This window comes from Varanus komodoensis, unplaced genomic scaffold, assembly GCF_004798865.1.
Source record: "Varanus komodoensis strain SLA01 unplaced genomic scaffold, ASM479886v1 scaffold59_1, whole genome shotgun sequence".
Lineage (NCBI taxonomy): Eukaryota > Metazoa > Chordata > Lepidosauria > Squamata > Varanidae > Varanus > Varanus komodoensis.
In genome coordinates this window covers 98506-123359 of record NW_025336221.1, presented here as the reverse complement: position 1 = coordinate 123359, position 24854 = coordinate 98506, and the positions used below count along the sequence as shown (strand labels likewise).

General features: G+C 46.9%; 2 protein-coding genes, 1 long non-coding RNA gene and 2 other non-coding genes across 10 annotated transcripts in view; 2 read left to right on the top strand and 3 right to left on the bottom strand.

The window, feature by feature from the left end:
* Positions 1-6466, top strand: part of TEX2 (testis expressed 2) — a 92960-nt gene extending 86494 nt beyond the window's left edge. For all 3 annotated transcript variants that reach the window (XM_044449501.1, XM_044449500.1, XM_044449499.1), the window contains exons 10-12: positions 2418-2627; positions 3741-3861; positions 4476-6466. In XM_044449501.1, coding sequence (XP_044305436.1) covers positions 2418-2627; positions 3741-3861; positions 4476-4598 — 454 coding nt within the window. In that variant the 3' untranslated portion in view covers positions 4599-6466. The remainder of the gene's footprint in view (positions 1-2417; positions 2628-3740; positions 3862-4475) is intronic.
* Positions 6467-7765: 1299 nt separating this feature from the next.
* Positions 7766-7902, bottom strand: LOC123033160. The gene has a single exon (XR_006416581.1). It is a non-coding gene; the product is annotated as a small nucleolar RNA SNORA50 (small nucleolar RNA).
* A 37-nt stretch (positions 7903-7939) lies between these two features.
* Positions 7940-9766, bottom strand: LOC123033094. Of its 3 annotated transcripts, none has more exons than XR_006416569.1 (2): positions 9705-9766; positions 7940-8052 (listed from the first exon to the last, which is right to left on the bottom strand). It is a non-coding gene; the product is annotated as an uncharacterized LOC123033094 (long non-coding RNA). The 3 variants fall into 3 exon arrangements; XR_006416571.1 differs by lacking the exon at positions 9705-9766 and adding an exon at positions 9534-9698; XR_006416570.1 differs by lacking the exon at positions 9705-9766 and adding an exon at positions 8665-9037.
* Positions 8372-8436, bottom strand: LOC123033158. The gene has a single exon (XR_006416580.1). It is a non-coding gene; the product is annotated as a small nucleolar RNA SNORD104 (small nucleolar RNA).
* Positions 9767-22523: 12757 nt separating the features above from the next.
* Positions 22524-24854, top strand: part of ERN1 (endoplasmic reticulum to nucleus signaling 1) — a 66994-nt gene continuing 64663 nt past the window's right edge. For both annotated transcript variants that reach the window (XM_044449508.1, XM_044449507.1), the window contains exon 1: positions 22524-22701. In XM_044449508.1, the coding sequence (XP_044305443.1) occupies positions 22588-22701 (114 nt within the window). In that variant the 5' untranslated portion in view covers positions 22524-22587. The remainder of the gene's footprint in view (positions 22702-24854) is intronic.

Here is a 24854-nt window from a genome sequence, read left to right as displayed (position 1 = left end):
GTTGCATCTAAACTTAGAGTAGACCTGGTGAAATCAGTGGGAAAGTCAGTCTTCACTAAGCCCCATTGATGCCTTATACACCAAAGGTGCCGTGTTCTTGTCATATTATATATACACACCCTTCCTTTCTTCCTCTTGCAAAGGAAACCAGGGCAGCTTACGCTTTTCTCCATTTCATCCTTACAACAACAACAACCTTGTAAGATAGTTTAGACCAGTAGTTTTTAACCTTTCCACATTTGGGGACCACTGAGGCAGAAACAAAAAGCCATCTCTCCCCTCCCCTGCCCCCCCACCCCCAGCGGCACCCCCTGCAAACGTGATGCCAACCAAGGAAGAGGTGGTCGAGCACAGGCAGCCCCTGCACTAACCCTCACACCCCCCCTCCCCATGGACTGGCAGGAAACCTCCGGCGAACCAGCAGTCGAAAACCACTGGTTTAGACTGAGAGTCTGTGACTGGCCCAGTGAACCTTGTGGTTCCTAAAGCTCACTCAAACCATCATGCCACACCGGTGTACTTGCTACTGATTCTGAATGAGAATAAGATGCTTGCTCCTTGCAGTAGGCAGCTGCCTTATTCCTCTGCTGCCATTCTTCTGTTTATGCGTCTAAAACTCCTGCCTTGCGAACACAAGAGACTGTCTTATGCAGAGTCAGACTGTTAGTCTGTTAGTCTGTCTAACTCAGTACTGACACTGGGTTAAATAATTTGGATGAGAGAGGCAGGGCAAAGGGAGGCATAGACATGGCTTCAGAAATAATGCCGAATGCTTGAGTGTTTCCCCAGCAGGAGGAGTTTGTTACACATTATTCTTGTTGTGAACTTGGGGAATAGATTGTCCTTTATCACGCCAGTTCAAGTCAACAATGAGCACATTTAGTGGTTAAAAATAGCCAGCTTCACACTCCCAGTGCCACCAGAAAAAAGAATTTGGGCTGAATGAAAATCAGTTGCTAAACATTTGTGAACAGAAAGGTGTTTCTGCTAGCTTTTGGATGCTACTGCTAGCTATTTGTAGATCTTGGTGTATCTGTTTTGCTGCTGGTGATGCACTGATGAACATGTTGACCATCTCAGGAAAACCATAATTAACTGAGCAAATGGAAACTGGCCATGGGAATTCCAGGAATGACTGTTTAATAGTCTGGCTATAGACATGATTTTGCATGCAGCAACCCTTTCATGCAGTTATGAATACTCTGTCTCCTTAACTGTCTGCTCTTGAGGAATGACATGTCAAGTGGCTGCATGTTACTCAGGAACCTTGTGCCCAATTCTAACCTTCCTGGGGCCCCCAGAAGGCCATATCCTTTTGCCTCAATCACCAGTGCTTTGGTGGTTTTCTAGCTTTTGTGCAGCTTTCCCCTTTTTCTAAAACAGCCTTCCCCAACCGTGTGCTTTCCAGAAACATCTGGGCTGCAACACCCAGAATTTCCAGTCGATAGCCCTGCTGGATGGGCAGTCTGGGAGTTGCGGCCCAAATGCCTCTGAAAGCCACCAGGTTAGAGAAGGCTGTTTTGACAGGTTGAAATGTTTCTCCAAAGACTTACTAGTAACTGGCAAGATGAGCCCTAAGCTAAAATATATGTTAGGTATCTTGCCTTTATCCAGCTTCTGTAGCTGAAAGAGGTTCCCAGCCCTGCCCTACATAAGTTATGTTTTTGTTATGCCTTTTTCAGATTTCTCAGAGGCACAGCATTCCTGTTCTTAAAGCTTTGACAAAAAAAAAAAACTGTATCAAAGCCAATAATAGCAGATTAACAGCAACAAAATGAGTAAAAATCTCTAACACTGAAAGAAATGAACCATAAACCAAGGGTGATATTTAGTTATCCAGAGGCGTACTGGCTCAGGGTGAAGGGTGTTGTAATCCACTGCATCTGAAAGGGATTGGGCTGGAGGAGGCTGGCTTATAGCAGTAGGCACTCTTTTGGGCAAAAGTACTGCAGGTCAAGTCTGTAGGGTGCACTTAAGGAGGCCTGCACCTCTCTACATGGCGTGCGACTTCTGTTGATTTAGGGTACTGCAGGGGAAGCTGGTCTGAAAGTCTGCTATTCTTTATTCTACCCTTCTCCAGCTGAGTGTCTTCCAGTTGTTTTGGGCTTCAACCACCATCAGCCCCAGCCAGCTTGGCTAATGGTCAGGAATGCTGGGAGCTGTAATCTAAAACAGCTGGAGGGCACCAGGTTCAGGAAAGCTGCCCTGTGCAACCGCCAGGCCCATAAGCCTTTCTCCTGTGTTTCAGGAGGAAGCCCATCCTGCTCATGCCCTCCCAGTCTTTCGGCAGCAGGCTGGTCATCTGTGGCCCAAACCTCCTCTTTACAGCTGCAGCATAGTAGAAAATGTTAAGGGCCCTTATTTTTGAGGGCCAGCTGTAAACTCCCCCTGATGCCTTCTTATTCCTTTTCTCAAAGGTATGTGGGAGGACACCGGACAAGTAAAATAATGAGATTCGTAGATAAGATTACAAAGTCAAAGTATTTCCAGAAAGCAACAGAGACAGAATTCATTAAAAAGAAGATCGAAGAAGTCTCGAATACTCCATTACTGCTTACCGTTGAGGTGCAAGAATGTAAGGGGATGCTAGCAGTCAACATTCCACCGCCACCTACTGACAGAATATGGTAAGTGCAGCCAGGAGGGCTTCAGCCCTTCAAAGCTGTCACCTTCAAAGGCTGTGTAATTTCTCATTTCTTCTTATGAAATCCTCACCACTGTAGTTTGAATTCTCTGCAGTGAAAGATTTCACTGAAATAATTCTTTCCTCCCTCCCCCATTTGCCTGTCACATAGTGAAGAAAGCTACACCCTTTTTAGCAGGGTTTTGACTAACAGACCTTAATTAGGCAGCAGAAATGTACGAGGTATGCAACCAAACTATATATTTGCAACTGAAAGTAAATGTATAGGCATAAAATAGGTTCACAATTGATTTCTCGTTATGTGTGACTTTGACAGAAGCCCACTCTAAACTCTTGTATCATTGGCATTTAACTGTAATCCGGTTACATGAAAAATTAAGGATGAGGACTTCCGATGCTGGGAGTGTAATGAAGGCTAAGGAAATGGTAGGGTAGATGATCTTTGACCTGTTTTTAAATACTGGGACTTAGCTTAAATATCTAGAATAAATATGAACCCTAAGATGTTTATTTGTATGGCTGACTTGTTTGGGTGACAATATCCTGAGGACTGCAACCTGTTGTTGGTGATGCTTTTCTTAGCAACTAAGGTTGCATTCGTTTGATACTGGAATTCAGCAGCAATGTGAACTCCTAATAAATGTCAACCACACCATTAGGCATTGTGGAAATGGACAAATTAATTGAAAAAGTAACAGACCGACAACTGTTAAACCAGAAGAAAAAAGTATGACAATTTTTAAATATTGAAAGATTTAAATTTTAAATATGCACACTGAAGTAGAAACAAGTATTTTAAAAGTAGAGCCCAAAGTACCCCTTTAAACAAAAAGCATACCATCAAAGTGGCACATCTTTGTTATGTTGTGAAGGCAGTATGACATACTGCATATATTGGTGGATCTGGGCCAGGGAGACGTGAGCTTCAATTTCTGCTCATTCACGAAGATCCCAAGATGGTCATGGGTAAGGATTTGCATCTCAGCCCAGTCATCCTCAAAGGGGGCTGGCTGAAGAAAGCACAGAATGTGTGTCCCCAAAGCACCATGATATAAATCTGATAAGTGTAACAATTCATTATTTGCATTGTCTTCAGGTATGGTTTTCGAAGGCCACCCTACCTGGAGCTAAAAGCTAGACCAAAGCTTGGTGAGAGAGAAGTGACTTTGGTTCATGTCACTGAATGGATAGAAAAGAAATTGGAACAAGAATTTCAGGTATGTATCTTCAAAGATCTTTTAATTTTCACTGGTAATTGACTAACCAAGTCTTTCATAAGGATAGCGTGGCAGAAAAAGCTGCCAAATTGAAAATACCAACAAATGAAAATGCAACCAAAGATACAGCCAAAAAGATATAACCATACAGACTAAAATTTCTGCCCACTAGTTTAAATGCTAGGCATGTGATGCCAGCTCAAATAAACACGTCCTACACTGTTTCTAGAAAATGCTCAGTCTTTGCTTTGCTGGTACTTTGATATTCTGATGTTCCCTGATTTTTGAATACCAATCAAGAGTAAGCTTGTAAAAATGTAGCCAAATGCATGGTCACTTGTAATATGAAAAGCTTTGGTGTTAGCATAATGGCCAGTGATGAGTTTTCTGAATCTGTCATAAAATGTCTTGTGTATTTTGCCTACTGATGCCAAGGCCCAAGTTATCAGTTATTTCCCAGTTAAAAATTAGAAACTGTAGATTGTGGTTTCTTAAGGTGCTTTAGTTCCAGCTAATGGACCCAACCCAGGATGTGAATCTAGTTTTGGAGAAATGTATTTGATGATTGTCTTTGAATGGTATTCCATTTATTTTATTTATTTGGTGCTTTGCAGAAAATTTTTGTTATGCCAAACATGGACGATGTTTATATCCCTCTAATGCACTCTGCCATGGATCCCCGCTCATCTGTGTGCCCTTTGAAGGATTCTGTCACAGAAGCTACTGACCAGCCATGAGATGCGAAGACTGCAGTTTACAGTATTAATGGATTGCTTTCCTGTTTGTTTGTCTGTTTGTTCATTCTTCAAAAAATACTGAGTAGAATTTTTTGTCTTGGTGCCACATATTGCTTTTGAAGAGGACTGCTGATGCCAGTGCTTGCACCGGTTGTCCAGGTATTGCTCCCATCTACTTGAGCATTAATTTGGTTTCTGAACTGGCCTGTCTTTGCAGAGGCTGCTGCTGGAGGTCAACACAGGCATTAATGTGTACCATGCTGCACTCCGAACGTAGGTGAACCTCCACCAGTTGCAGTTGTCCCAGAAGTTTTGACACAAATGGGGTTGTTTGCGGACGTGCAATATTGGCAAGGCACATAGTCTCGTTTTGTGGTCCTCTGTAAAGAACAAATCTGTGTAAAATTGGAAGCTGTTTTCCCTCTCTCTCTCAGGCAGTTGGAGGTGTAAAATGAACTGGCATGTTCTTTCACTTCTGCAGACTGATAGCTTGTGTCAAGCAATTTTGAATTTTTTCTGGAGCGAAGAATGTAAATTGGATGTACAGGTGATATTGTGAATCACTTCATGTGGATTATACATAGTAACTTATTTTTTCATGAAGAATTCTGCTTCTTTTGGAAACAAGTAGCCATATAACACATGCAAACAGAATTTGATTAGTGAGGAGGGATCTAGCAACTTTCTTTGTGAAAGAAGCCACCGTTATGCAAGGCCATGAGACCAACCCCTAGGAAGCCTTTTGTGAGGTACAATCACCATGGCTTGTAACTGAATAATGAATGTTAGACATGCACACACACAGAAGTGGCCAGTACTGTGTGTGTACATGCATGTGTGCACTAGTAATAATTGCAGGTTAGCCTATGCGGATGGAGTCATTCAATTAGGTTGACTAACCTTGTCTCACATTCCTGTTGCTGTTTCCTCTTAACATGCACCATCCTAGGTGTGTAAGTGCAGTGGATCCACATATGCTTCTAATTTTTTGTGAGGCTCAAAGCCCCAAGTGCACCTTGGTCCTTATCATGTTTGAAAGGGCACCATTTAGGCCATCGTGGTGCAAAAAAGGTGCAACAGGACTGAAGCACCACGACCAAAAGTGGCCGACGCTGAAGAGCAGCCTTCCCCAGGTTGGTGCCCTCCAGGCGCATGTAGACCAGTCTGTTGGCCGCCCAACCCAGAGAGGAGTGCCAGGCTGGGAATGCCACTCAAGAGAAATGCCTTGTTTCTTTCCTGTATGGACATGAATCATGCACATTAAACTGTTTTGAACACTACACAAATGATCAACACCAGTAGAGTGTTTCTTGATACTTGATATTGCCAACTACTTGTGTCAAGAGAATGTTTAGTTTACAAAGCTGGTGTGCTCTTGAGCTCACCACTTAATAGTGTACTATTATGCTTTAAGTGGTTTTTAATCCTTTTTTTGTATGTTGTGTTCAGTTATGGTGTGTAAAAAGTTCCCGATTTGCAATTCTAAATGAAGCTAATTTTTTTTAAGCACCTTGCCTGAAACAAAGAAAACTAGCATTTTATCTATTTAAAGATTCTTATTTGGACAGTTTTTTTTTTCTTTTTGGGCAGGGGGTGTTACCTAAACTTGTGACCATTTCATTCTGGGGTGTTGTTCTAAGTCCCTCTCCTCACTATGAAAGCATCTGCTGCCTCCTGAAGTCTGCATGTCTTGTTCACGGCTCTTTTTTCCATGTGCAATAACAATCAGTCTAAGACTAGATGCACTAATGTGTAAACAGATACCCAGATTTGACACAAGTGACTTCATTGCACTTCATAATCTGATTGTGTGGGTTATTACAATGGGTTTTGCTTTGTTTTCTGAAATAAACTTATCCTATATCAAAGTCCTGCTGTAACATGATTTTTGAAGTCATCGCCAGGAATGAGGTGGCTCCATCCAGTGGCGAGAGAAATTTAGCTGCAGAACTGCCTTAGCAGTCAGTCTGGGCCTCACAACTGGTGGCTCCTGGCCACTCACTCATAGTCCACTCCTGCCCAGCTTTGTTACCAGGGGAAGGAAAAGCTGTCCTGTCCCACCTACTCTGCAAGGAACTACACCACGGGAGATTTAGTGCTTCTTGGGGAAGTCCCATGACAAGAGCTTCTCTCGAAGGAGGCAGATTGGTAGAGCTTCCTCATGAGAGCTCCAGTCTTTCATTAGGTAGCACTGCTGGTTTTGAGTTGCCTGCCCCAAATTACTAAATTGCCATTGCACAAGCAGCAAGGGACACATGTCCAGTGTAGTGTCATCAGATTCTGCTCTTGGAGCCCATCACCCTCCCACTACCAGCTGCTGCTGCTGACTTCCAAAGCAGCTATTCCACTCTATTTAGACCCAACTGCATGACTTGCTAAAGTTTGCAACCAAGGAGGGTGCCTGGTTTTGCTGGTTAATTCTATCCCAAGTCCATTTTTTTATGCTGTGAGCCCCAGACTTTTCTCTGGGAAACCACGAGCAGATATCAAAACACTGCGATCCTGATAAACAAGAAAAGGGTCAGAGTGGGAAAAATTACCATTCTCAGGATTGTAGAAATGCTTGCATGATGTTCGGGAAGGGCAGAAACAATGAGCTGTGCAGGAAAACATCCAGGAAGTAAGACATCCTAAAAATCCTTACTGCAACAGGTCTATTTCAACCCCATTTTGGGGATGGGGCTTTCACCAAGCTTAGGGTTCAGGTTCGAAAAATGACCCTTCCCAAGATTGTGAAAATACGTGCAGCGTGCTCAGAAAGGACAGAAAGAGCTAGCGCTGCAAAGATGTCTTGCAAATATCCACAAAGTGATTATTCTGGAAATCTCTATCAGGACAGGTATTTTACAGAACCCTGTGAGGGCTGGGCTAAGGCCCAGCTTAGGGTTCGAAAAATGACACTCCCAGTATGGTCAAAAAACCTGCAGGGCATCAGGACATAGAATGAGCAGTGCATAAAAATCTCAAGGAAGTGGACATTTTGGAAATCACTACTGTGCAGGTACAAATGATACCACCCAGGTATAATGCGTAAACAAGCCCTTCAGTTGTTAAGACTACAACTTTCATTGCTCCCCAGCCAATCTGGCCATTGTACACTGGTTTAAAGAGTTTACTGCAGTTTCACCCTTGCTTTATTTCTGGCCTGTAGTATCAGTCACAGGATGAAATGTAACTTGCCCTTAAAAGAATCACTCAGGTTTCAGCTGAGCAACACCAGTTATAAGCAAGCTCTTTAATTTTGCACTGTAGCGTAGCCAGTGAGGCCATAAATGGGCCAAGCACCAGTTCAAAGGCAGTGCTTCAAAGCCAAATAAGAAAGTTCCACAAAGAAACGGTCGTATTTAGCATTTACTCTTTTATTTCCAGTTCATCCCCTCAGCATTTTTAATCAATGAACAATAGCTGATTCCAGGATTTTCGTTCCATGTGCCCCCTTCAGAATCTGTCGTGCCTGCAAATAAGGAAAGCAGAATTTAGAGTACTGCCAAACTAACGCTACTTTTCAAGAGCAATTAGCATGCCTGTAGTTTTTTCAGAAACACATGGCACAGGTCAGATTTCCACAACTTAATGGCCAGTAACTGGCTGTGAATTTTAGGTCGTCTTCTAGAAGACCAAAGCATTTTTAAATCTTATTTCAGTTAGAGAACTTCTGCTGTGCCATCTTTAACAAGTAATTGCTTTGCACAGATGGCCAGCGGTGACAAAAGTCACTGCAATGGAAAGAGAAAGCAGGTACCACAGCACATCTTTGGTGACTAATGCTGGAAGCTCAGATTCGAGGTCTCTTCATCTGACTCAGAAGTCTAACACGCCAAAAGAGAATCATCACAGCAGCCAGCAATTGATTACCACTCCCCACCCCTCATATCCTGCCTCATCCCAGAGGTTTTAGGGCAAGCAAGCTGGTGCCCCCCAGGTGTTTTAAGCTACAATTCCTGTAATACCCAACAGGCCATGCTGTAGCCCAAAATGTTAAGGACACCACCAGATTGGTTTTAGAAGATATGAAGTTCCACATCTAATGTTTTTACTTCTATGTGCTTCCTAATCAACCACACACCTTCAGCCTAGTGTCCCTAAAGCAGACACACGAGTGTGCATACATTTTCTTTAGGGAAGCCATAGTCGGTTCCAATACAGAATCAAGCATGGATTTTGGGGTCTCCTCCATGCACAAATTCTTCAGAGACAGATCCACCCCATATAGCCAACCATTCACTCAGAGCACCACTTTGGCCATGTAAACTTAATTGAAAGCATAACACTGCTCTACCATTCTGTATTAAGTGCAAAAGAACAAGGGGTTGGGCAGCTTATTTGCAAGAATTTGCTACTCAAGCCTTACATTCTCCCCTGCTTTTCAGCCGAAGATGAGAAAAAAATACAACAGTGCTGATAGCAAATATAGCCATTAAAATATCCAACATAGGTTTAGATACCAGCAATTTGGGCGCAAAGCAGTGAGTTATCCAAGGCAAGGCACTGCTTTCCAGTTCCTATCAGACCTCTTCGTAATAGCGCTGTAAACCCCTTTAAGCAGTAACGCCTAAACCTGCCCTCGTTTTTCGTTTCCACGCAGAGCAATCTTCCCAATCGGGTACCTTCCAGATGTCGTGCCCTACAACCCCTAGAGCTCCTGGCGATTCAGCGTGCTGGGTGGAGCTTTTGGGAGCCGAAGGCCAGAACATCTGGAGAGCAGGAGACTGGGGAAGCTATCCCGAGAAACTGGGCTTCCGCGATCCCCCCGCCGCACTGCACCATCCCGCCTGCGAAGCGCTAGTCCGCCCTCTTGCCTGACCCCGTCGGGGACGCGAGCAGCCCAGCGCGATGCCTCCTCCCTCGGAAAGCTCCGCAACGCTCAGGGGGCCTCGACTGCAACCCGGGGCCATTAAAGACAGCCCAGGCTGCCTTCGCCGCGTTCTCACCAACCCGCACTCTGGGTCGCCCCTTGCCGCACCCGGGAAAGCAGCCGTTCAGGCCTCCCGGTGGCAGACCCATATTTCGTGGCTTCAAATGCGCCCAAAGCGGGGTTTCCTTCCCATCGAAACCGCCGCCACTTTTCCCTAGCAAGAAAAACACCTTCAGCAGCAAGCGACTTACCCCGCCCGTTGCAGCGGAAAGGGCGGCAAAGCTCTTTCTGCTTCTATTTATACCCCCACGTCGCATGGCGCCTGCCCTTATTCGTCAGACGCACGTATCACGTGACCTTCAGGACTGCGTTGCGAGCAATTCGGTGGTGCGCGGCGCTTTTCACTTCTCGCTGCGCGCCGCACACCTGGACGGAGACGACGCGAAGTAATTTCTTGGTGGTTTGAAAATTCCTGGTGTAAAAAAATAAATACACGCGGCTGCAGCCTTACCGCATTATCCTATACATGCCTACTCAGAAGTAGCGCCTGTTGATTTAAGTGAACTTGTTTCCTTGTAAGTGAGCATAGGACTGCAGCCTTAAACATAGTAATCTGGGCAAATGTTCCAATTAATTGAGGGTGCGATCCTGTGCACGTTTGGGCAGAGAAAAGCTCTACAACTCGTCGTATTCGCCAGCTACTCCGGCAACTTGAGAAATGCTGGGGGTTGGCAGGACTTGTTTTGGTCTGACCGTGCGTGGGATTACACTGCTGCTGCTGCTGCTTTAGTTTTACTTCCAGGAAAGATGTTTTAAGCATCTAGCTGCTGGGAACGATTGAAGGCAAAAGGAGAAGGGGATGGCAGAGGTTGAGATGGCTGGATGGGAAGGAGGGTGTGGGGTTGAGAGGACTCCGGGGAATAGTGGAGGACAGGAGAACCTGGAGGAATGTTGTCCATGGGGTCGCGAAGAGTCGGACACGACTTTTCGACTGAACAAGAAGCATATGCTTAAATGGTTTTCTCCGCTAGAGGACACTAACTGCTCATTTTTTAAAAACGGACGAGCTAGGTAGAGTTAAGAGTATTCCTAATGCCTGCCGTCAACTCTCGTATATGTATATATCCATACCCATGTAGAAGCGAGACTATATATATATGGGGGGAATGTTGCGCTTCCACAAGTAAGTTTTTTAACGAGACAAACAACTATAAGAAAATCATTATATCAACATGAAACTAAACGGTTATCATCTTTGCTCTTCATTGCAACGTTTCAGAGCTGTTTAATCTTCTGGGGAAGGCAGTACTGATGACAATGGTCAATCAACTTACACAGAACTTCCTAATGCTTCTCCCCAGTGAGCAAAATGTAAAAAATGTAGGACAAATAATGGCAAGGAAAGAAGACATTTAAATGGTTGTGGCTAGACCCATTGTTGTCATATAAAAATAGTGTTTATGGACATGTTTATAGTCAAATTTCACTGCTGAATTCCAGTGAAATCATAGGAAGGGCTCTCACATTCTGTGTTGAATTTAAACTTAGTCATGCTTTCATCTCATTGATTTCAGTGGTCTACTGTAAGTCTGGATCAAACCAAGTGCTTCCGCACCTTGTTTCCCTCCCCAGATCTGACTCAGTTATTACAGAGAACCTAGTTCTAAACTGCTAAACCACTGCATTCTAGTGCCTTCCTACCCCTGCAACTCCCCTGTCCCTAAGACCTTATACTTGAGTACGTGGCGATTCCAACCCAACCTCAGTTCGCTTCATGTGACAAAGTGGTTCATGATGTTGATAGTAACATAGCTGCTAAAGTCCTGTCTCTTTGCATTGTTCATAGTGCTTTTCTTTGTCCCCTTTGTCCATGGAGCTCTTTCAAATAAGGTTAAATTTCTGTAGATCAGGAAGAGAATGCAAGAGATTTGATTCAGCCCCCTTTTCCCCTTGCCTTGCCGAATAATTGCCAAAATCTCAGCCTGCACCTACTGTTTGCACATCTTGCAGTGGGGCCTCTTTCCCTGGCACTAGCATTTGCCTGTTGCTTCACACCAAAATGAAATGCTACCAAAAAGAACTTTCAAGATTAAGGGACAATTTCCAGATTTTGCTTCAGATTACTTTGGCTGAAACAGCAATTAAATAACTACTGTGTTTTTGGGATGGGGGTGGACACCTTGGAGTTCAAATGGGGAGCACAGTACCAAGGAAGAGTGACAAACCCATTGCAAAGAACTAAACAGCCTTCTAATCTTGCATCCTCTTGAGCTCACTGAAGTTCGACTGATGTCAGTTAAACCTGCTGTGTGGTTGCATGTATCAGATAAGAATTTCACTAGGGCCTCCTTCCAGATATGTATATGCAGAATTGCAGCCACTGGTTGAACTCCTATTATTAAAGCCTGCTCATGCTTAGATCCTATTATGTTTACCTACACTGTGCTCAATAGCACTTCTGTTGTAAATGTGCATGGGATTCCACCCTCATCTTGGAGTAAAATGCACAACTACTTGCATTCACTTACTGGAATCTAGAAGTGCTTAAGCATACCAGGCACCTCTGATCCTCAGTGCTAGGCAGTGATCCCCTACTGAGGAAGCAAGGGGGAGGCGAGGGGGAGTTCCTTGGACTAAGTCTCCTTCTCCTTCTCCTCCAGCCCCTGGATCAGCACCATCAGAAACAGTACAGCTGCCTCTCCCATGGCTGAGGGGCTGTGGCTATTTAACAAAGCACAAGCTTTGCATGCAGAAGGTTCCAGATTCAGTCCCTGGCATCTCTAGGTTTGTTGCTATGTGCCAGCAAGTCATCTCCAACTTAGACCCTTTGAACAAATGCCAGTGTTCTGTCCTTGACAGCCGTGCTCAGCTCTGGAAAACTCTAGGACGTGGCTTCACTTACGGAATGGATGCATCTCATATGTGATCTTTCTCTTCTTCTCCCTCACCCCATTGTCTTCTCTAGTGTGTCTTGCCTTCTCATGATGTGCCTGAAGGACAAGAGCTGTAGTTCCATCATGTCTTACTTCCAGGGAAACTTCTGACCTGATTTGATCTATGATCAGCTTCTGCCTCAGCTGCAAAGAAAGGCTGCCTGTCAGTCTAGAATATGCTAGGGGAGATGGATCTAGGGTCTAACTCAGGAAAAGGCAGCTTCCTCCGTCCCCTGTGCCCTGTGTGGGCTTTTTAAAGCAAACAGGTTGTAACACCTTCCTCCCCAAAGCCAACCCCTTTTCAAACGAGCCAGTTTTGACTTCTGTGCACAGTGTGTCCTGCAGCAACACTGCCGCATGGAGGGTTCCCACTCACTGCTACAGTCTGGCAGCTGTGCTCTTGTCCACAGAACTCCATTCCGGTTTCCCACCCACAACATTCTGTGGCCACTGGGCAGGCTCAGTCCTAAGAGGACTAAGTGAGGGAATTCCCTTCCTTCAGTTTTCCCCACAAAGCCTTCCTCTTTTGGTACTGCTGCAAACCTTGAGAACTAGAACTTGTTTCTAAAGTACACAAACACCAACTTGCTTTCAAGCAAACCATTTGCTTTGCAACTCCTCTTGAAGATAACAGCTGCAAATGAGATCTAACAAGGGCAAATGAGTATATCTTGAAAATATAAATGGAGCTCTCAGGAAAAATCATTTGCTAAGCGTTTGTTCATGCATAGGAATCGAGTGTCTCCTTCAGTCACCATTATGTTTGTCAAGGACCTTTGGAATTGATGGACAGTTAATGGAAGCACATTGTTTCATTTTTTTTTTTTTTTTTATTACAACTGAATTTCACCTAGGCATAGGAGGGTCATGGTGACTTTCTGTCCCCAAAACTCCTGCCAATGTGCAAAACAAATATACTTATCGCTTGAATAACTTGGTTTGCAAGTTGAAATTGCCAGGAAATTTAGACTAGCTTTATTCAACTCTTTAAATGCACTCAAAAATTGACCTGTAGGAATTTTAGCAACATGGATTGCCCCACTATTTTATCAAACATTGCTTTTTTCCTGCTGGTAGAAGAACTTTGTGCAACATGAAAACTTGGCCTTTGCTGCCATTGCTGTTAGTTTCCTTTCTGCAAAATATTATTCTGTATGAAAGAACCCATGTGGTATGTATGTTCTTATATGGTGAGTACACATACATAGTAGATAAATAGGTACCACTTTGATGGGAAGGTGACAGTGCTCTATGGCATTATGTTGGCCACATGACCACAGGATCTTCTTCAGACTCTGCTGGCTCAGTCTTGGAGATGAGCTCCACCCTCCATTAGCCACTGGCTAAGTGGAGTAAAATCCACAGGGATTTCTTTACCGTCACCTTTACACATGCACGCTTGCTTGCTAGTTGCAAAGTTGCATCCGACCCATTGCAAACCCATGGACAACATTCTTCCAGGCCTTCCTGTCCTTCCCCATCCCCCGGAGTCCATTAAGCTCATGCTGACTGCATCAGTGACTCCATCTATTCACCTCATCCTCTGCCGCCCCATTCTTCTTTTGCCATCAGTTGTTCCCAGCATTAGGCTCTTCTTCAGGGAGTCCTTCCTTCTCATTAGGTGGCCAAAGTATTTGAGTTTCATCTTCACTATCTGGCCTTTGAAAGAGCAGTCAGGGTTGATTTCTTTCTAGGACTGACCGGTTTGATCGCCTTGTGGTCCAGGGGACTCGCAGGAGTCTCCTTCAGCACCACAATTCAAAGGCCTCAATTCTTCGGTGCTCAGCCTTCCTTATGGTCCAACTTTCACAGCCATTCATTGTAACTGGGAAAACCATGGCCTTGACTATACACACTTTTGTTGGCAGGGTGATGTCTCTGCTTTTTAGTATGCTGTCTATATTTGCCATAGCTTTCCTCCCCAGGAGCAAGTGTCTTTTAATTTCTTGGCTGCAGTCCCCCTCTGTGGTGATCTTGGAGCCCAGGAAAATAAAATCTGTCACTACCTCCATTTCTTCCCATCTATTTGCCAGGAAGTGAGAGGACCGGATGCCATGATCTTAGTTTTCTTGATGTTCTGTTTCAAGCCAACTTTTGCACTCTCCTCGTTCACCTGCATCAAGAGGCTCTTTAGTTCCGCTTCACTTTTTGCCATGAGAGTGGTATGATCTGCATATCTGAGGTTGTTGATATTTCTCCCGGCAATCTTAATTCCAACTTGTGATTCATCTAGCCCAGCCTTTTGCATGATGTGGTCTGCATATAAGTTAAATAGGGTAACAATATACAGCCTTGACATACTCCTTTCCCAATTTTGAACCAATCAGTAGTTCCATGTCCAGGGATGGTGGAGGACAGGAGAACCTGGACGAATGTTGTCCATGGAGTTGTGATGGGTTGGACACGACTTCATGACTAACAGATATATATTGTCAGCCATAGTTGCATAAATGACCCACAAGTGCCTGTTCTGTAACCCAACCCCTGATGAGGGTGGGTTCTTGTGGAGGTTAACAAACTACCCAGAACCCATAGGCTGTTTTAAGGTTGTGGGTGCTTTGTTGACCATGTGAAAAACCTGCCCTCACTGAGTTTGGATTGTATGAGAAGAGCAGGTTGCTTACCTGTAACTGATGTTCTTCGAGTGGCCATCTGTGCAGTCACACATATGGGTTCTGAGCCTGCACAGTGCCTTTGGCTGGAAGATTAACAGCTAATGGTTTTTGGTGGGAAACTCTGCTCCCCCCCCCGCCAGTATTATATAAGGAGCGGAGTATCCGCCATTTTCCAGTCTTTGAAAGACCAGACGTTTGCTCCCTTAATAAAGTTATTGTCAGTATGGCAAAAACTAACACTTCAGTGGTATGACAAATAGCTAAAGAGATCCTAGCATTGAAGAGAAGAAAGTCAGACCACCCATGACACCAAACAGGGTTGGTGGGTGGGTTGTGTGACTGCACAGATGGCCACTCAAAGAACATCAGTTACAGGTAAGCAACCTGCTCTTCTTTGCCGTGGCCTCTGTGCATCACACATATGGGTAGAATAACAAGCTTACTCGAACTGGAGGAGGGAGGTGTCATCAACGAAGAATAGAAGAAAGAACAGCCCTGCCAAAAGAGCAATCTCGTCTGGCACGAACATCAAGTCTATAGTATCTGGCAAAGGTACATGGGGTAGCCCAAGTGGCAGCTCTGCAAACGTCTTCCATTGGGACTCCCGATGCAAAGGCTGAGGAAGCAGCAACAGCCCTTGTAGAATGACCTCTTGGAGTAGATGGTAAGTCCAATTTAGCCAACTGGTAAGATAGAGCAATTGTATTTACTATCCATTTGGAAAGTCATTGAGAAGTGACCGGATAGCCCCGGTTGTGCTCCGAGTATTTAACAAAAAGTCTATTAGAGTGTCGAACAGACTCAGTCCTGGACCTATAAAAAGCTAGGCAACGACGAACATCCAGCATATGCAGAGACCTCTCTATTGGATTTGAAGGAGTTGGAAAGAATGCCGGTAAAATGATCTCTTGCTGCATGTGGAACGAAGTAGTGATCTTAGGAAAAAAGGACGGGTCTAGCCATAGAACTACCTTTTTCTTATGAAAATTCAGAAAAGGGGGGTCCACCCTAAGGGCACAAAGCTCAGAAGATCTACGGGCTGAAGTAACTGCTACGAGGAAAGCAGTCTTCCATGAGACAAGGCGTAGATCAATTTATTTATTTATTTATTTATTTAGAGAATTTCTAGGCCGCCCCATTGGTACAATTGTCACCATGGGCTCGAAAGGGGGTCGTGTCAGTGCCTGTAAAACTACTGAAAGACTCCAAGTGGGCATTAGTGGCCTGATTGTTGGATGGAGGTTATCCAGTCCTCTCGAAAATCTTTTAATCAAAGGTTGAGAAAAAATAGTGAAACCTTGTACAGCTCCACAGTAATAAGAAATTGCTTCTGTATATACTTTTATGGAAGAAGGTTTAAGTCCAGACTGGTGCAATTCAAAAAGGAATTGAAGAATCTGCTGAACCGACGCCGATGACGCTGGAAACAAGTGAGATTTGGCAAAGCTAGAGAATCTACGCCATTTTGCTGCATACGACTTTCTAGTGGATGGCCTTAATGCAGAGTCGAGAATATATTGCAGATCTGGATGTAAGGTTTGTGAGGCAGAGGTAGTAGGGATTGCAGGTGGCGTCGACACTGGTGCAGCATGTACAGTTATCGGATCCTCCAGGCAGTTAGTTTCAGCGACAACAGGTCTGGGTGTCAGATTGTGCCTTCCCTCTGGGTAATGAGATAAGGAAGAAGAGGGAGTTGAAGAAAATCCTCCCGAGAGATATGAAGGAGAGTTGAGAACCATGGCTGGCATGGCCACCAGGGGGTTACCAGTAACCCTGTGGCCCCTTTGTGAATAATCTTTGCCAACACTCTCATGATGAGGGGAATCGGTGGGAAAGCGTAAAAGGTCATGTCGTTCCAGGGAATCATGAAGGAGCCCCCAGACGACCCCTGTCCTATCCCCGCTCTGGAGCAATAGTTCACGCACACCCTGTTCCGTCGGGTGGCAAACAGGTCTATGTCTGGTGGACCCCAGAGGTGAAACAGTCTGTCACGAACCCGACGGTCCAGTTCCCATTCGTGTGACCGCGACATATGTCTGCTCAAGAGATCTGCTTCTACATTGTCCGTGCCCACAAGATGTACTGCAAAAGAGTGATACCTCTCGGTATGCACCACTCCCAAATTTGCATCGACAGGCAGACTAGTTTCGGGGACCAAGTTCCCCCTTGTTTGTTCAAATAAAAGACAGTAGCCATGTTGTCCGAAGTCACCTGGACAACCTGGTGAAGAAGTACATCCTCGAATGACTGCAGGGCTTTGAAAACAGCAAGAAGTTCCAGGAAGTTGATGTGGTTCTTGGAATCCCGGGGACTCCAAACCCCCTGGGTACGGAGGTCGGAGCAAATGGCTCCCCATCCCAGAAGAGACATGTCAGTACCGAGAGTCACTGTAGGGTACCGAGGTCGAAACGGGACACCGACATTTAAATTGGCTGGTTCTGTCCACCATAACAGGGACTGAAGAACAGAGGATGGGAGCCGAATCCGTTTGGTAGGTGGATCTCTCTGTGGTCAGAACATCCCATTGAAGAATAATTGAAGAGGGTGTAGTCTGAGTTTGGCATGCGGAACCACGGCGATGGATGCAGCCATGTGTCCCAACAGGCTCTGGATAGATCGGGCAGGAACAGTCCTTTCTCGTCGAATCCGAGAGATGCGCAGAGCGATGTTGCCTGTCTTGAGGAAGAAAGGCTCTTGTCACCGTAGAATCCAGCTGGGCTCCGATAAAGTTGATCGTCTGTGTAGGGAGAAGAGAAGACTTCTGTTGATTAATGCAGAGTCCAAGGTCTTGTAATAGAGCACAAGTAATATCAACAGCAGACAAAAGTCCTGCTTTAGTCTCGGAAACCAACAACCAGTCATCAAGATACGGGTATTTCCGAATTCCACGTAGTTGAAGGTGTGCGCAGACAGGAGCCATACACTTCATAAAAACTCTTGGTGCAGTGGCTAATCCAAACGGTAACACCTTGAATTCATAGATTTCAGAGGCTACCGCAAAATGAAGGAAGCGCCTATGACGTGGATGTATCGAAATATGAAAATAGGCATCCTTCAAATCCAGCGAAGCGAACCAATCCCCCCTCCCTAACAATGGAAGGATATTTTGGAGCGTGGTCATCTGAAACTTCTTTGGTGTTATGAATCTATTGAGAGCTCTCAAGTCCAATATGGGTCAGAGACCCCCCATCTCATTTCAGGACCATAAAATATCTGGAATAGAATCCGTGGAGTCCTTCCGATAACGATAAGCGACAAACAGCTCCTTTAGCAAGGAGTTGGTGAATCTCGTCCAACAGTACCAACGAGGTTGGTGTAAACCGGATAAGATTCGGTGATGGAACAACGTTGAATTCAATTCTATATCCATGCTGAATGATGGATAATGCCCACCCATCAGATGTAATGGACTCCCAAGTGGGGAGCCAACTTTTCAGCTGGTCTCCAAATGAGAGAGGGGAGGGTGAAGTTGGGAGAAGAGGAAAGGCTCGCTCACCCCATCAGCACTGACACCTATCTGCATCAAAGCGGCAGCGGCCCTGCTGGAAGTGCTGGGACGGTTGTTGTCTGCAGTGTTGCTGATGTTGGTGTGGTTGTTGTTGCCGAGGCTGGTATTGTTGGCGGTATTGCGGGCGGGACCATGACCACTTATGGCAAGGCTGGGATTGCAGCTCCATATGACGGGCCGTCATTCTGGATTCGTGGATCTTTTTTAGTTTGCTATCCGTCTTCTCACTGAAGAGACCGGATCCGTTGAACGGCATCTCCTCAATTCTCCGCTTCATTTCTTCTGGAAAACTGCAATTACGCAACCAGGAGTGTCTGCGGAGAGAAATGGCACTGACGAGCTACCTTGAATCAGTATCAACATGGTGCCTGGCTGTAGAAAGTTGTTGCACTGCCACTTGCATAGCTTCCTTAAGAAAGGTTTTCGCCAGCTCGCCCTGGTTGCCTGGGAAGGTGTCAATGATAGTGTCTAGGCACTGCATAAGGAAATATTGATAGCATGCCAAGGTCGCCTCATAATTTGAAATTCGTAATCCGAGGCCAGAAGCCGCGTATACCTGGCGCGCAAGGGAGTCAACTTTTCTTCCCTCCTTATCGCGAGGCGAGGTGTGTCCACGTGCTTCCCGGCCCTGAGAAGATTCCACAACAACCGAGTTCGGCTTGGGGTGGCGGAGGAGGAACGGAATGTGCCCCTCCTGAACCCGATACATGGACTCATATTTACGTGAAGTCGGTTGTGGATGGGCTGGGAGGTCCCATGGTTGAGTAATTGCCTGCTGTAGAGTTGTTATAAACGGTAAGGCGATGGAGGTGGATTGTTCGCCCCTGACCACATCATAAAAACGGTCAGTGCTCGGTCCCGGTTGTTGGTGGGCTTCGATGTCGAGCGACTTCACCAGCCTGGCCATTAACTGCGTGAAGGAGATGTACGGTTCTTCAGGTGACCCTGGGCCTTGCGAAGTAACCGCTGCATCTGGTGAAGTTGAGTCAACCTTGGATTTGTCTGATTCCATCCAGTAAGGAGGTGGGGCACTGGAAGAGGATTCTCCTGGTGACCCTGATCTGCCGCTCTCTCTAGATGGAGCCCTCGGGGCATCTCTGGGTGTAGAATGAAAACGATCCCGAGGAGCTGGCGGCGAGGATCGTCCTCTGGAAACCGGATAATAGGCCACGGATTGGTACTCTTCCCGTCTTGGAGCGGAGGAGTATCGGGATTGGTACCAGTCATCGGATCCGGCATCCAAAGAATGGCTCCTACGGCTTCTCAGAGGAGAGATGGCAATGTTGGTATCCAGAGGGACGGGCGGCATTGGTGTTGGCGACCAAGCTCTCGGTGGAGAATCCCTTATTTCAGCATCCGAGATCGAACCACGCCGTGGGTCCTGAAGGAGTTTGGCTGCCGGTTGGCGTGGTGAGCCTGGTGGAGTGACCCTCATAGCTGCCTGGAAGGTTGGGACCGAGGGGGTCGGTTCCGTGGCCGGAGTCGGGATCGAGGAGGTTGCCGAATCCGAGTGGCGATGCTTTGTATGCTCGGGATTCCTCGGTTTCTTAACTGGCTTGCCAGCCTTATCCTTTTTGGCCTTCTTATGCACAGGATGCTTTTCCGGGTCACTGTGCTTCCTCTTCTCCTTTTGTTTCCTTCGTAGGGAAACGGGCTGATCGGCCATACTAGAAGCACTTTCTTCAGAAGGGCATGAGGGCGGAGCAATGGAGGAAATGGCCAGGCACTGCGGCAGATCAGCCGAAGTTGGATGGCCTTCTGGTGGAGCTGCAGTTGTGGGAGTGGTGGGAGGCTTAGTCACCAGCCGGTCCGATTGGAGGAGAGCCTGGTCCCACAAGAGCTTGCGGAGGCGGTTCTCCCGATTCTTCCTCGCCTGTTTGGAGAAGGCCAAGCAGTGGCCGCGTTTATCTGTCTTGTGCCCTTCCCCCAGGCAAAGGAGGCACAGGTCATGCGGGTACACGGCGGGCATTTTGGAGCCGCACTTCCCGCACTTGCGGAACGCCGCCTGTTGTGCCATCGTAGAAGTAGAAGAAAAGGAGATAGTAAAGCGGGAAAGTAATATTTTTGGGGGTTTTTTTGTTTAGGAACAAGAGAGAAAAGTGAAAGCAAGAACTAAGTGAAAATACTAACAGTAACACGAAAAAGGGAATACTAACTTGGTAAGAAAAAAGGGAAGTTTTTCAACAAGTGAGAGGTAAATAATGATCTAAGGGAGAGCAAAGCGGCATGAGGCACAACGAACGGCGGTTGCAAAGACTGGAAAATGGCGGACAGTCTGCTCCTTATATAATACTAGGGGGGAGGGAGAGTGGAGTTTCCCGCCAAAAACCGTTAGCTGTTAATCTTCTGGCCAAAGGCATTGCGCAGGCGCAGAACCCATATGTGTGATGCACAGAGGCCATGACGAAGAACTTATGAGTGAGAGCTGCGTTATGCACGTGGTGCCCATTCATACCTGGCATGTGCCACTTGACTGAAAATGATCGTGCACTATTGTATTTGTGAGTACCAGCTATTATTTCTCTTCCTTGGAGGTGGCATTTATAAGTTTGGTTTCCCATGGTTTGGCTTAGAACCAGAGATATATGGGCAAAATTGGCTCTAACCAGCCAGAGAGTAAAACATTCAGACCACCCCATATCAGGAGTGATGACAGAAGACTAACCACTGGATAGTGGCATCCTTTTTAACCCAGTAAGAAGCACACTTGTTGATGGACCCAACAAGGTTTATATGCCTGTTAACAATTAACCTTTTTGCTCTGGCGCTATCATATTGATCTCCTTTCTCTGCCTTTTCCTTCCATCCCTCTTTCCTGTGTAAGTTGGGAAGACACAGTCCGTGGCTTATTTTGATGTATTACTAGGTGTTCTATAAATCAAAGCATGGCATGGCACATGAACGTTGAAGACTATCGCTGTATTGAACACATGCTAATAGCAATGTTTTCCCACGCCATTTTCCATGGAGATTGTTTCTGCATATTGGAAAATGAGTGTGGGAAGCAGCTACAAGTCACTTGCCAAGGCCAGAGGTTGATGGATGTGCACCTCCCCAGTCAAATTCCAACCAGACATTGGCTGGGTCACACTGACTTGCAATTGCAGAGAATGCTGAAGAAAAGGGTGATCTTTGTTGGAGCCGCTACATGTTTACTCAGGAGTAAGTCCCACTGTGTTCAAAGGTCTTTCATTTGGGTAAAGGCGCAGGATTGCGACCCTATGCAATGAGTTGTCCCTAAATTCACTGATTTCAGTGGGTTACACAAGCCTGACTCCACACAGCCTCAGGCTGTTAAAGATCCTAAGCAACTACCTAGGAGACTTTGGCACCCAAGATTTTTGCATTTGAAGTAATTAATAATCACTTTTCCTATGTACTCTGCCCGCTGCCACCGACATTTTGTCCTTCTAACTGGTACGACTATTGGACTATTCCCCGCATCCAGACAACGATAGTGTCATTGGAAAGCCTTCGGCTCTCCCTGACCACCGTTCCCCTTTCAGCTTTGTGTACGAAGAGAGCTTGTGGCAGCTGTCAGCTGCAGCCTGAAGGGGCCGCGCTCGCCCACCCCGAACTCTTGGCGAAGTGCCGAGGGGGCTTGGCTCGTCGCGGGCGCGGGCGAGCGCGGCGTGTGTCGCCTGGCGTGGCTGCCTTGCGCGCAGCTCGGGGCAGGCCCGCCGGGGCACCGCGGCGTCCCGAGTTGGACGAACGCCTTTCCAGCGCGGCCCCTTGCCAACAGAGAAGAGGCGGAGAGCCTCCCGGGGACGGCCCTCGCCGCGGGGATCAGCCTCCTCTGTTTATAAAACCGCGGGTGTCAAGGACAGCGTGGAACACACACATGTCCCCCTCGAGCCGCGCTCCCGTAGCGCCAGCTCGCACGACCGCAGGCCTCTTCCCTGCGAAACTCTCCCGCCTCCGCCCGCGCTCGGCTTCCCTCCTACTGAGTGACTGCGGCTGACGCGGAGGCTCGGCTCCGCCCCCGGAGGAGGAAGGGCCGGACACGCTGCAGTCAGGGCCACCGAGCCGGCCGGACAGGGGTTGTGCCGTGCGTTGCGACGGGCCCCGGCGGTGGGTCATGGCACTCCATCGCGATCGCGGGGCGAGGGAGCGGCTGGCCCGGAGTGGAGGGCTCTTCAGGCGGCCCGTTCCGCTGCTCCTGTTGCTGCTTTTCTCCTGGATTGGGCCCCGGGTAAGGGAGTGCGAGAGAGGGCTGGGCTGGGCTGAGCCGAGCCGAGCCTTCCCGGATAGGGAAGGAGGGAGGGGTACCGGGCATCGCCGCTGCGCCCAGAAACTGCCCCACGGCGTCAGGAGAGGGGCGTGAAAGGGCTGCCCGGGCGTCTGGATCGCCTGCGCCTTCGGAAGGGCGTGGAGTGACAGCCAGCAGCGGCAGCAGATGCGGCGAGAAGGGCAAACTAAGTTCCGGGGTGCGGGAAGGCGCTTCGGTGCCAAGGAACCCGCGCGCCTGCTCCGCAGCTGCGCCCCTGCTGCGACAGAAGCACCTCGCGCTCGCAGGGGTGCCGTCACCCGTGGGGCTCTCCGGCGGGGACGGAGCGAGAGGTCAGGAGGCAGCAGCGGTTGCCCGGGCTTTCCTGCCTGCGTTGCCTAGGTTGTCCGCCCCCGCTGGATACTCGAGATGGACAGCGGACGTGGGGCAGCTACCTCCTGGTTAGAGTTACGAGTTGGAGTTGTCCCTGAAAGTATTCGTTAAGAATAGCGGCGCTTAAAACAAGGAGCACCTGGTGGCGGCGGTTTATGAAAGTGTGGGTTATATGAAGTGCCCTGCACTGTTGACTTAGCAGCCTGCTGTGTACAATTTTGCACGCCCTGTTATCGTGGCCCTTCCTTAGGGGGAACATGGGAGACCCTTGACCTTTGCACTCTGAGGGCACATGCCACTGACAGCACCATGCTGAGGGTCAGAAGGGGATGATGTTGAAGGTGTACCCCAGGTGTCCTGCCCTCTTTGGTGCTGGAGGGCATCAGCTAGTGAAGGAAGGGGGAATGTGCTTGGGAGGGGGCATTGCCGTGGTCCCCTTCCTAGTCAGTGCTTCCTAGGCCAGCATGCCTTTGGTAAGGCGCTCCTATCAGGATTTGGGGTCTGAAAGGCAGTTTTGCTCCTAGGTAATAGTGATGGAGTCTGATAATTTGTGCCAAAACATTCAGCTTTCTATACATTCGTTGCGGGCTGACCGAGATGCTTGGAGTTGTCCATAAAATCCCATTATCCAGTGAGATGAATGTAACCATGCTTTTGAAGCCTTATGGATCTCTGCATAGGCCCACATTCTGTCTTTAAGAAAGAAAATGGAAAAAAGAAGCATAAAGGACCTGGGCTGTTTGTTGTTGTCTTTATCTTTTTTGGTAAATTCTGGATAGGTATGAACCCTTACACAACACTCTTTGGTAAATTCAGATGGCAGGGTACATCTTTGGAAGAATAGAGAGCATAATTTTCTATACTTTCGTAAAGAATACCATTGGTTTGTTTGGATGCACTAGATTAATTGCCATTTTCCAGCATTGCCTATGTACTTCTATATATACTTTGTGTTAATTGTGGTTAATGAAATAAATGTAATAAATACTTTTTATGGAAATAAAGGGGATGTAATTTAGCCATGCCTACTTGTCCCTGTGATTTCAATGGGTCTGTTCTAAGCATGGCTAAATCTGGATCCAACCCAGTGTCATTTTTCCAATTATTTTCTACAGGGCTGGGGTTTTTTTTGGTAGATCAATAAACAGTATATTGCTTTCTACCGCATACCTTTCTTTTGTCCCTGCTTGGCCTGTTGTGCTTTAGCTGTGTATATGTTCCTACTACGTGAGTGTGACAAGGCTGCACAGATGGTGCCATGAGCATATTTCCTTTGTAACCTCTGTGGTTGCCAGTTTTAGACACTGCTGTGTTTCATTTTTGATCTCCCTCTGTGTGCAAGAGAGATTTTGTCCTGTTCAGCCAGGGTCCAGCAGGTGGGCAAGCCACCCTCAGCAAAAGTTTGGTTTCAAGGCATGGTCAGAAGGCCTGAGCTAGCAGGGTCCAGGCAGAGAGCAAGATAGCCAGGCGAGGTCAAATCCAAAGGTAGGCCAGAAGACAGGCCAAGGATATCAAATAGAGGAGCCAGGCAGTCAGGAACTACATAAACAGGGCCTGATGAGCAGACATCTTCCAGGAACTCTGTGCCTGAGACTGAGGCTTTTAAGCCTGAGGTCCCAAAGCTCCACCTAGGACTCAGCTGCAGAATGTGCTTCTCTTCTGTTTTTATGCAAAAGTGCAAACCTCCTCACACCTGAGTAAAGAGGGAAGAACCACAGGGATGTAATGTTGTACCAGTAATTGGA